Source organism: Sceloporus occidentalis, unplaced genomic scaffold (genome assembly GCF_023333645.1).
Source record: "Sceloporus occidentalis isolate IW3139 unplaced genomic scaffold, rSceOcc1.0.p SCAF_11, whole genome shotgun sequence".
NCBI classification, from domain to species: domain Eukaryota; kingdom Metazoa; phylum Chordata; class Lepidosauria; order Squamata; family Phrynosomatidae; genus Sceloporus; species Sceloporus occidentalis.
Window position 1 is genome coordinate 18,180,785 of NW_028316991.1, and position 13,241 is coordinate 18,194,025.

The 13,241-nt window shown below is 40.8% G+C and overlaps 1 protein-coding gene across 1 annotated transcript in view; it reads left to right on the forward strand.

Moving 5' to 3' along the window:
* LOC149305652 (DEP domain-containing mTOR-interacting protein-like) overlaps positions 1 to 13,241 on the forward strand; it is a 37,729-nt gene that overhangs the window by 6,331 nt on the left and 18,157 nt on the right. Inside the window, exons 4-5 of the mRNA XM_089477273.1 lie at positions 9,051 to 9,229; positions 10,012 to 10,135. Coding sequence (XP_089333399.1) covers positions 9,051 to 9,229; positions 10,012 to 10,135 — 303 coding nt within the window. The remainder of the gene's footprint in view (positions 1 to 9,050; positions 9,230 to 10,011; positions 10,136 to 13,241) is intronic.

A 13,241-nucleotide genomic window follows, 5' to 3' on the forward strand; every position in this document is an offset into this window, starting at 1 on the left:
ATTTGTTCTTGCATTTAGGGTCATTATTTTGTTGAACTTTTTTTTTCCTGTAAACCGGTTAGTTTAGTAATCGTGTTTGGTTAGCAAACACAGTCAGTCGGTATGTTAAAGGGGTAGTCCCACTGTAAAAAAAAAAAAAAAATTCTCTTTGAGCATAAAATCCAGCGATGTGTACAATAACGTAGGTTAACATTGTCAGTCATGTGATATTTTGGGTGACTTTCCCCACTTAAACACCACACTGAGCTGATGCTTTACGGCAGTGCTAATGAAGTCCGTTCCTCCATAGACTTTCATTAGTCGGAGTGTCCTGCTGAGTGGTCAGCCACAGACAGTATGAAAAGGGGTCTAAATGTTTGTCTAGTAAAGAGAAGAGAGCTAGAATACAAATAGAGCACAAAATGCAACTGCCGGGAAAAAAAAGAACGCTCATAGAAAACAGCACAATATTTTTAATCAGATACTATTAATAACGGCTCAATTTACAAATAAACTTATTAATAAAATCATATGTATATATATATAGATATATATATATATATATCTCGATTAATTAATAAACAGCCCCTGTTAAGATTCTCCTGTGGAACCCTTTAACACACAATATTCCCAAGGGACACTTTTGTGTTAGTGGGCGTGGTTAGGGGTGTGGCTAAGGAGCAGTTTCACTTATTCATAATGCTCCTCCACTGCTTTTATACCTCCTTTCCTTTACTGCAGGGGGGTAGCTAATTGGAACAGCCTTCCAGTAGAAGTGGTAGGAGCTAATACATGCATGGGGTAGGCATAACGCTATCCTGAATCTAAGCCGAGACAGAGGACTGATTATGGTCTGACGTTTTTACAGCAGGGAAAATGGGGAGACTATGAATGTCGGCCGTTGTCAAGAAAGCAACGGAGAAAGCTGTAAAAGTACGGCCGATGCTATCTTCATGCTGATTGGGCCGTTACTTTGTTATGGTGATAAAACTTGGGCCGATGCAATCTTCATGCTGATTGGACCATTACTTTGTTTGTTATGGTGATAAAACTTTGCACCGGAATCACTTTTACTTGTTTGGTCCCTCTGACACTTTACACGTTGTTGGAATTTCAGCACAGAGAGTTTCTTGAGTATCTTTTGCTTAATGGTTAGATTTATTTTCATTGTTAAGTGTTTTTATATTTAGAATAAATGGTGAGTGACGACCGTACCCACTGTGCTAGTTAATGGTTCTCCCATTCCCTGAAATAATTCGCCGACTTGTTATTCATTAACCAACAAGGTGTAGCTTGTCACTTGTGTTATTACTGCGTAAGAATGAACCGTGCACGTATGTTTAGCTACATTTCTCACACTGTACGCGGGAAGCATTTATGATTTTAGGGTTAAAGGGCATTTGTATTACAACACATTTACTTTAAAGGTGCTGTTCCACTTAGACAAGGCATTGGTGGCACTGTGTTAATCCAATAAACCTTAGCAGACCTGTCATCTTATTCTTTCTCAAAAACAATGTATACAGTGGTCGTAAGTAGGGCTGAAACAACTAATCGATAATGAAAATCGCTGTCAACAATTTTCATTATCGATTAATCGAATCGATTTTTATCGATTATAAAAAATTATAATCCGACCTCAAACAGAGATCGGATTATAACACTAGAATCCAGATCCCCCGCAACGCTGCAGGGGACATGGATTCCCCTCACTGTTGGCCGGTCTCTCACTTCCGTCTCTCTCCCCCTCCCATACACCCCTCTGACTCCTCCCCCCTTCCATACATCACTCTGCCTCTCTACCCGGTTCCGTTACTGACTTCATAGAAGCCTCAGCGTAAGTGAAGGGCAGTAACGGAGGCTGTCTGTGCGCATCGTTTAGACCCCCACCGGCTGACAGAGGATCATCCTCTCTGTCAGCCGGTGGGGGTCTGCATCGCACAGACAGCCTCCGTTACTCACCTTCACTTACGCTGAGGCTTCTATGAAGCTGCAGTGAAAGTTCCTGTCAGTAACGGAGCCGGGTAGAGAGGCAGAGCGGTGTATGGGAGGGGGGAGGAGTCAGAGGGGTGTATGGGAGCCACCCTCCCATACACCACTCTGGCTCCTCCCCCTCCCATACGGCACTCTGCCTCTCTACCCGGCTCCCTGGTGTCTTGTGAACCTCCGTGGCTGACAGGAGGCAGAGTGGAGTATGGGAAGGGGGAGGAGGCAAAGTGATGTATGGGAGGGGGGAGGAGCCAAAGTGATGTATGGGAGGGGGAGGAGGCAGTTTGGTAAATAAAAATTTTTTAAACAAGGCTTTTTTCTCATAGTTTTTATTAAATATGAAAAATAGTTATCATATGAATTAATATTTACTAATAACTTTGTATTAAAACCTAGTTTGAGAAACACTGTGTTTGGGTTATTGTAGCTTTTATTATTATGTCAGTAAAATAATAAGGTGAATAGAGAGAGTCCATTGCAATAAAGAGATGAAAGTGTAAATTGTAAGTTTTTTTATTACATTATTTGAAATTGAAAAAAAATTTAATTTTTTATCCGATTAATCGACAAAATAATCGGCCAACTAATCGATTATTAAAATAATCGTTAGTTGCAGCCCTAGTCGTAAGCAATGTATAGGTATAAGAAATCCACTTTGTGAAAATCCCATGGAAGTCACTACCCTAAATTCTGATTGTCAGGATCTGCATGGTTATTCCTCCCCATTGAGTTACTTCTGCCCTTTTGATGGAAGCTAATTTGTTGTGGGAGCCTAGAAGAAGGAAGATGAGTTAATGGAAGGAAAGTAATTTGTTATGCAAATGCACGGGAAGTCATTAATCCAATTGCATTGATTTGCTAATAGTGTCACCCTTAAGGGCTATAATGGTGCTACTTAAAAAAATCATTATTTGTTTGGAGTGAAAGATATTCAAGTCAAGTCACCTGTATCCAAGCAGGGTATTCGTACCGGTGTGAAAAAAACATAAGCTCAGATATCCTTAAATCTGCCCATGCACCCTAAGACCCCGAGAGTCAAGGTCAGATCTGGCACGGTCACGCTCAATGCTGCCCACCGGTTTGGAGCCTTGGGCAGGTACCTGCATTGCCACGAATTTCCATGAGAAGCTTCACCAAGTATTTATATGTGATAGCTCCTTATGATATGGGGTGTTCAGAAGAAAAATAACAGATTTTCTTCTGTTTCTATACACATTACTGTGGCTTTTATGGCCGTAGAACGCTGCGATACCCTCATACCCGGCATATATTCCGAGCTCCTAGAAAAGAGCTATTCGGGTCTAAAACATCTGCAAAGTCTGCCTAGGTTTAGTCTCGGCTTCTCCTCGAGCGGTTATATTTTCCAAATCCCACCTTTTGTAGTCAAGTATAAATGTATATAACGGTGTTAAAGGATGAATATATAAATTTGTATCAAAAACATAGAATGCATACCCTTAACTTCCTGGTCTCAAGATTCACATGGTTATTCCTCCCATTCAGGGTGGGGGTCCCATACAATTCCACTTAAATGGCAAGTTAACTTTAAATTAGTTATTTTTGAATAACAAAACTGGATTTAGAAGATAAAAAGCAACCTGTTAACAACATTTGGGTTTTATGAAGGTGTTAGAAAAGGAAACATGATCTGATTTTGTTCTTTCCTCTGCCATTGCCATAAATCGCATTTCCTGTCCCCGATGATTCAAGTTGTTTATATGGCTCCTTTCTTTGGCAAACCGGAAACTACTAATGATGTCCTGTTTATATAGAGTGTTCGTACGACACAGCCCAACAGAATCTAGTGGTGGGGCTTAAAAAAGTCCACTAGAGAGAGAATTCAATGAAAACATAGGATTTGGCAACAGATGAGGACCATGTGGCCCATCTAGCCTATGAGTTGTTTTTTATTGAAATGTTGGTGTGTATCGCACACATAGACAGAAGGCACACTCGTGTCTTTATGGATGTGCACAAACATTCTAAGATGGAAGCGGATCACAGAAGGGCATCTGGAAGCATATATATCAAACCACCGTACTAGATTGGAATACCTAATGAAATGGCCACTGAATGTGCTTATATAACAACGTACATACATACATCATCTGTCACGCTGAAACGCATGTGTGGTTTTCTTATTCACTTTGGCTCCACTAACTGCTTTAAATTGATTATCTAAGTACAGATAATGTGCTGTACACAAGCTTTCAGGAGCTGAAGATCACTGTGTTGCTGTTTCCCTAATGCCTGGGGAAACGCTGTGCTGAGTACATTAGCCGCTGTATTATGTATTACTTAAAGCACTAATGCAGCTCCTGTCCTTGATGTTTGTTCTGATGCTATACCCAGCACAATTATTATTATTGTGCACCGTTATTGCGCAAGCTGTTCTAGCCGTTGCCAACCAAATGTTGGTTGGAGCCATCAGAGCTACATTTAGGCTACGTTGTGTGGACTGGAGTTTTTTCTGGTCTCACATTTAATAAGAAAGTATATTCCTCTTTAAAAAAAAAAAAAATGTTTGTAAGATTAACCAAGATACTCGTACGGTATGTAGATCATGGCAGTCATTTCACCTTGGGCTCTTGTATAAGGCGCTTGGAATTATCTGTCCCGTTCACCAGGGTTTATCACTACTTGATAACCATGCATGGGTATTCTGTTGGGTTGACCCGGAGTCTCAGGATGACGCCCTGCTTCCATGGGTCAGGTTCTTCTTTGTCCGGTCGGGGCAGCAGTGGGTGACCACACCCAGTCCCTGCCCACTTTTCCTTAATTCCAACCCACATTCTGCCCCTCACGGAGGTATAAAAGTAACACTGCAAGTGCAATGAGCTAACCTTGTGGAATCTTGCATGTGGCAGTCGGGTATTTTAGCTTTGTCTTCTTTTCATAATGCAGACAGAAGAACCCGGAATGAATTCCTTTATGAAAAAAGCTTTCATTCAGAGTCTCCTGGATCACCATTATCAATATATTTTGACAAGCTATTTCCAGCCATGTACCCCCCAGTTGTACTTTGGTTGTCCCATGTCTATAGGAGCAACTTGGCATATCTAAAGCTCTTCATATGAGAATATTATATAGGATAACTATGATTTGTATGATGCCACGTGTATGGGAGTAGAACAGGTTGGCGATGAATCCTGTTTCCGCGTACATTCCAATTTCTATAAGTATGGCTTATGGCACCTGGAGCAGCCGCTGAAATATACATCAAGAATGCTTTGAGAAACCCAAGAGTATCTTTCTTTCTAAAACATTAATGAAATACACAATAATCATTCATATTGCTTCATATTTTAGCACACAGCTTTTTCTACATATAGAACCATACCCAGAAAAGAAATACATTTGAATAATTTAAAAATATTACGGCTAAAGTCAGATTTTTTTTTTAATTTAATACCACCAATGCAGTATGCTGCAGTCTCATAATGGCAAGTAATCGCATGCAATGGAACAGGGGCATAAAACAATATACCGGGGAAATAGGTCAATTAAGATACCGTTTTTTGTCAAGACTAAGAGTGCCAACACGCCGCACATAACTTCACGCGTTTTAGTTTCTAGGGGAGAGCTAGTACCTTTTGGTATGTAGGTAGGTTCAGCTGAGTGGCCCCCCTGGGCTCTTTACATACTCTCTGTAACACACACTAACACATCCTCACTCAAACCATCACAGTCTTAACTCGCCCAGGACCTTTTTTTATATCTACTCACATTATGCGGGTGGCCGGGTCACATGACCCTTTGCTCCCGCCTCGATGAGTGGGCCAGTCCAAGTCGGACTACCCCTCTTTGACCAATTTTGGACCAGCCTCAGGGGTAATTGCCTACCGTGCCAATATCATTAATATCAGAGGAGGTTTTATTCCTTATAAACACTCCATTAAGGGACAAACCGGTCAAAAGTATCCACTGTAAAAAGTTACAATTCCAGATTGCGCTACGAACAAGTACGCGATGTCGGCCAATGTAACCGTAACAGCCTCATACCCGGCCACTGCTTCCTCCCGTCACCTTCCCCTGTCTTTGGGCAGGGAGGCGATATTTGGCCACGCCGTCTCTCCACCCACTCAGTGCTTTCTGGGGCTAGCTCTACCCTTATGTGTGACTAACCCCACCCCTTAAAGTAGCCACTCCCCCAAAAGAGGGAGAGCTGCAGGTGCCCAGGAAATTCCCAGTATTCCCAATGACTGTAAGCTCACGTCTCTCCTTATATATGTTATATTATACACTACTTGTCATGTCAGGTTTACCCATTGTACAGCGCTACGGAATATGATGGCGCTATATAAAAACAAATAATAATAGTAATGATCACAAAGTTTGATAAAACATAATATTTTTATAATATAATAATAATAATAATAATATGTTATTTTAAAAATTAAGAATATGCTGTTAGATTTCAATGGCTGGCTGGAGTGAGTAAGAAGCAGGGGCGTAGTACTCAGCGGCTTTGCCCGGATTAATTATTATACATTAAGGAGTTATCTTAACTCTGGAACGCTGAACAAACACACAAAAGATTGTGATTTATAATGTGTTTGTCGGCTCCAGCCAGGTGTTCACTCTCTTCTATCCGCACACTGATTTTATCTTAGAGTTCTCGTTTGGCTTGCGGTTGCTAAGTGCCGATGTTCCGTCACAGAAGCCGTCTGGTTTCCCGAAGTGTACTTTTACCCAATGCTTAGCAAACACACAAAAAAAAGTTTGCTTTTATGTGTGTTAGGAAATATTTGCACTTTTCTGATAATTGCCTTACATCTACAAGTGGCCTATAGACTGGAAATCAAATCTGATTAGGTTTCATGAAATGAATGAGATTTCCTGAAAGTCACCTCTCTGATTGACCTATGCATTATACAGGGCTAGCTCAGCCTGTTTAGGAGTTAGATGTGCCAGGGGTGGCTCTCTATAATGCAAAGTGAAATGAGAGTTAAAGCCACAGCTCTCCTGCAAGCTCTGCAGCCGACTCCCGCTTTAGTGTATAAGCCCCCAAGACTTTTGGCCAGTGGTGGAGCTGGCCTTGGCGATGTTATTATTCGTGGAAATACCCGGAACACAGTAATTTCTCAGTAATCTGTGTTCCTGGAATCATCTGAATTGTTCATAATATGCTAATCATTTCTCGTCTGTGTTATTTGTCTACTATGGAAAATAGTGTATTTATTTAATTTGTTTTAGATGATTTTCACAAACCTAGACTAATGGGGCGAGGAGATTTAATCCAAACATTTTAAAAAGTCATATATATCTAAAATATTTTTTTCTATCAGGCTGAGACCTTTACAATAGGAGGCTGCAAAGTAACCCTTCAGTGTAACACTCTTGCGAATGAATGATGATCATTTTGAGAGGTTCCGTGTCTCCTGAATGGCGCTAAGTCTTTATGGTGACATAAAGAAAGGAAGGAAGGAGAGGAATGCTATATAATAAATGCAAACGCTAAGTGAGGGGCCATGGGATTCCTGGTAACATTTTTGGAATTCTTCACATCTTAAAAAATCATTCACATCATATGTATATATGTTATGTTATATGTAGGGATATGGATCTGTGTGTGTGTGTGTGTGTATATATATTTATGTATATATATATAAGTATCTGTGTGTAAATATATATATATATATATACATACACACATACATGGATACAAGAAGCAGTGAAAATGCCCTGTCTATTCATGATCCTAACATGTGGAGATATAGGAGTGCAGGCTTTGAAACAATCACTAATGTTTTAGGATTAAGGATAGCTTCACTTAATCCAGAAACCTGCATATCCAGTTCGTTCTGGGTGTGTAAAAAACATCGTAAATTAATAAAATGTATTTTCTGATCTCCCAGAGAGAAATTAGAACCTAAATTTAAGGTTTTCCCATTACAGCGTGTATCATACTCAACGAACAGAAGAGATAAGCGCGTAGCGTCACATTGTGTAGGTGCCATGGCTCCCAAATGTTATTGCTGGCTCCTATTTTATTTCTTTTTTTTAAAAAAAATCTATTTGTATTGATGATTTTTTTGATGTATCCCACCGTGATCGCTAAATCCCTTACAATAAAAGATTTTGGAAAAATTATTTTCAGTCTATCTTAATAAATAATGGTGGCTATTACCCTTTGACCGTGTGTTGTTTAGGGCTGAGAGGCAGGCATGTTGCTGACATATAAAACCATGTGTTCGCCGTTCTCGCACGTTCGCTAAAAACAAACACGCTTTTTCCCGTGAATACATGCATTATCCGCGCCGCCTGTCTCGGTTACCAGTAGGAAACGACGGCGTGTTTAATGTACGCAGAAGTAATCTGAACCAACAGCTTTAACCAATAAACTGTTATTCTCTGTTACTCTGTTCCGCTTCTACCGATAATCCTTTCTAAGATTTCTATTTCTTCAAAAGTATTGCATCTTCTGAGGACGTCAGATACTTACATAGTTATTCTGAGCCCCCCCCCCAAAAAAAATTGGGACATATATATGTATATATACAGAAAGGGGAGCACATAACCTAAAAAGCATACTAGGCATAAACATTCAGATTCCGGGGTTGCTCCTAGAATAATAATGACCGATAAATGCACAAAACAAAACAAGATTTCGCACCTATCCAGGGATTACTATTCAAAAAACACCTGAGGCATAAATATTAGGGATTCCGTCACACTATATGGGGATATATCGCTATACCGCCTCTACGCCAAATTACCCCAAGTTTGGCGAGTCCTATATGATTTTTATGGCTATATTGCTTGCCAAGGAGCTGAATCAGTGGGACTGCATCGCATTTTAACCCAAAAAAGAGACTCTCAAGCAATTTAAAGCCGTCTCTGGGCACAGCTCGGTATGGGTTATTCGGGTTCATACACTTCTGAATCTTTTGTATGTATTTTTTTATGTACGTAAATCTTTACAGATTACAGCATAAGAAGAGGTGCATTAAGTGCAGTCATATAATAAATGGCTGGGGTACGACAGGTTATATTATATTAGGCGATGCGTTCCCCGCCTCATAGAGCTTGACGTTAAATTACTTTTCCCCCGAATTATAATAAACTCCTTTTATTTCCAGATTTAGGCTGCATGAGGAGAAAATCATTAAAGACAGAAGACACCATCTGAAGACTTACCCAAACTGCTTTGTGGCTAGAGAGGTGGTCGATTGGCTTATCGAGAGAAAAGAAGCCTCGGACAGAGAGATAGCAATAAAACTCATGCAGAAGCTGACGGATAGCAGCATTATCCATCACGGTGAGTGACCCTCCGTCACGGTGAATGAACCTCCAACGCGTTGCCAGGCCGTCATACGGGATAAATCCCATGACTACAAAAATTGTTATACGTTTGTCCAACTTTGGGGTTTTTTACATATATCTGCGATTGCCAGAGGTTAAACTCTAGCGGCTACAGCTGGCACAAGTAAGTCTATACATGGCTCAGCTCCAGTAGAGGCGGTAGAGGCTAATCCCAGTGAGGGAATTTAAACATACATGGGACAGACATAAAGCTATCCTGAATAGAAGACTGATTAAGGTCTCATTCTCTACATCAGCAAAAATAGGCAGACTAGACAGCCGAATGGTTCTTATCTGCCGTCAAATTCTATGTTTCATCTTTTCTTCCGGACTCAAACTCTGATTATAATTTATTTGCTAAAACCTAGCTCTATTGATTGATATTTGGGTCCTAAAACGAGCTGCCGAGTCTTCTCAGGACCTCCAGATTAATTGATGTCCAAAGTGGACATCAGTGGAGGATTTGAGCCCAAATAATGCTGGCCCATGGTCTTCCTGTTCAACGCACCTTTTGCAGTAGTTTATACAGACATGGCTCACAAGGATTTCGCAGGCATTTCAGGGCATTGATTGGGACAACCAGTTGGGTTACAAGTCCTACTGTTAGGACTGTCCTCAGTCTTGGTTCCTTAAGATCACCGGATAGAACTGGTCCGTGTTCTCTTGTTGCCGATTCTTTGCTTCCATGTGTATTTATTGGAAACGCGTTGGAACCCATTAACATTCTTTCTGTCGTAGTGTGCGACGAGACCAAGGACTTCAAAGACGGAAAAAGTTTTTACCGCTTCAGAAAGGACGATGGGACGTTTCCTCTGGATCAAGAGGTGAAGGTTTTCATGCGCGGGCAGCGGCTGTATGAGAAGTAGGTTTTATACTAAACGTATGTACTAACGACACGTTAAGACTGTACAGAGATGCAGGAATTTTTGTATAAATTCGTTACTTTCTAATATTCTTAAGATGCTGCTATAGTAAAAAGAATGTAAAGTGAAGTGATTGGATTGGGGAGTCCAAGCACGTTCCGCCATCTTTCTATTTTAATCCGTCATTGTGCGTCACGAGCCGCGAGCGATGGATCATTTTAAAAAAAAAAGCTGTTGTGTTTGTGCGTCAAGATCTGTTTTCCTGATATGTTTTGTGCCGACAAGGTATTTGTTCAGCTACGACCTAGAAAACGTTACGCTCGGGCTTTTGTGAAATTGTGAATTGGCTGATAAATGATAAAAAAACATTTCAACATACAAAGGGGGTTAGACAAGAGGGAAGCGTAATTTAAAGCAATATATCAAAGTGCCTTAGTCTAAAACTAGATTGGCGGAAGTTTAGGTTATGCAAGCAAGGGTTTCTTCATCAAGAGTGTGGTAGATACATGGAGCAGCCTTACAGTTTTAAGGTCTTACACATGGATAGAAAAGAGGTCGGGCTGACCACATGACTCTTCCTTGTCGGCAAATTCTGTTTATATGTCATCACGCAGTTGCTTTGTCATTGAGCGTCCAGTCGGCTCTCCGTGGATCAATGTCAAACTCTCACATAACTACCTGTTAGGCACCTGTTAGAGCCCCTCACTGCCAACCATTCACCTTCACGCTCTGAATTAGGAGAGTTAATGCACATTAACCAAATACACTTTAAGCCCCTTTAAGCAGAGTCACCCAAGCAGTCCCACACCGGGGACTGCATTCGATGGCAATGGAACCCCAACACTAAATACGGCATTCAATGGAATCCCAAGTCACATCTTATGCAAACGTGGCTCTAAGTCCGCTAAACGGATACAGTCCACTCTATTACATTATTGTGGATCTGTCTACAGTTATGGAAATTGCTAGATCAGGTCCAGGCAAGTATGACGGGTTTTACGTACATTGTAAAGGAAATGCATATAGTATGATACTGGCTGTCCTGGGTGTCAGATGCGGTGCGCGAACCCACAATCTCCACTGATCTATCACCAAATGCTGTGCGCGTGCAGACATCTTTCAACTCCGCCAGGGGCTATTCTATAGAGTTACTTGTTAATTTAAATTAGAATAACTTTTGACCTACACATCTTGCTAGCGCATTTGCCTATGCCATGTATAGGTAAAAAAAAATCTATAAAGTGACATTATATAATGATAGGCTCGCTTTAATAGGATAAAAAAAAACCAGGATGACATTCTGGAAGTTCATGGAAATCCATGTCAAAAGGCACAGGGGTAAAATCCAGATGTCTTTGGGAAACAGACGTTTGGTTGCCTCCCAGTCTGCTTTATGGATATAACCAGAGACTGAGCATATACAGGATTATCTGAGCCCCTTACGTCATCAACTTTTTTCTGTATGTGATTATGCCTATTAAACTAAAAATAATTGAAGATGTTAAAACCTGGGAAATACATAAAATATATAATATATAATATTTTTTTTTATTATAAAACATCCTCAAATAAGGTGGAATCTCTGCTTATGTCATTTTTACCCATTGTACAGCGCTGCGGAATGTGACAGCACTACATATAACAATAAATAATAATAATAATAAAAAAGTATTTCCCATTTTGATAGAAAGTAAACTAGATCCAAAAAAAAAAAAGGCATCCAGTAGACGTGCAATCTGTTCATGGCATCACTTTCCCTTTTCCAGGAAACACGGAGGACACTCCTTATAAGATCTGTACCCCATCCAATATAAACATAAGAACACTTATAAGCGCCGTGCATTCTGGGTAAAGTAACCCGCGCTCACAGGGAACGGCTGTATTGGCATCTTTTGTTACTTTTGAGATGTGTTATGAAGACTTCTTGAGATCTTAAAAAGGGAATAATTTGTACTCTTATGTTGGGAAATCATGTTCTTAAAGGGACAGTTTACTATACCCGGCACCCAACCAAAGCATGTAGGTAACCCTAACTCGTTGTGAGTCCATAATAGAGAATATGCATTCTTCCAAAACAGAAGAAAAGCTAAACCACTTACTTGACGTAGAAGCTGCAGCTGCCCTGCATCTTCAAGATTTGACAAGCTTGAAGCAGCCGATCAGTGGCAGGAAAGTGCTGCCATTGAGATTAATGGGAGCGCTTTCTGTGCATGCTCTTAAGGGTCTGAACATGGGTTTGCTGGATATGACTGGAGGTAATTACGGCACATTTGGGGAGATGTGATTGGCTGAACACATCACCTGCGTGGCATATAGCTACGGGTTAAGGAAAGAGGCAAATGCACAAGGGAGGGGGGTCTGCAAAAAATCCTGCATTTGCGCCTTGTTTATATTGGATGGGGTAATAAAAAGTTATTACACAGCTATAATATGCAGTAACGTGTATATGATGGCTGGAGTCCCCTATACGCTTTTCCTGCTGTTAACTAATGCATAGATTGAGATTTGTGTGTTCTCAGCACGCCATGGGTTAAAGTTGTGAATGTATATAGGAAACATCATTTCCTCCCCTTTGTCTGAGAAAATTCCATTCTTGTGTTTTCTGACCTCCAGATGTAATGTTTCCTATAGCATAGTCCACCCCGGCACACAATACCCAGTACATACACCCCGCCAGAGAGAATACTACGAGGCTAAAATTGGTGTAACAAAGCCTCATGGGGGGGTGGGACCCTCAAACCTGCACTGGTCTACGTGTTCAAATTGTCGAAGCATCCATCTTATTTAGTATGACGCTTACTCATAGGTTTTTGAACGCAGTAACCTTGAAATAGGAGCCCTTCTCTTATCTGTCTCTTGTTTATGGAGGTCTGACTTCTCTCTGATCCGTGTTGTGATTTGTACTGTTGTAAACTATTTCTGTGTACACGTGATCATTGACATGTTTTTATATAGACACGGTTTCGTCACGTCGGTCTTACGTTCCCCAGCTGACCGGATTTTCATGATCACTTCCAAAGGCGTAGAACACGCGTGATTCAGAAGTGTCCGCGGCTTCTTTGCCAGCGATGCCCCTTTAACTTTTAAGGCTGTGCGTGGATCACC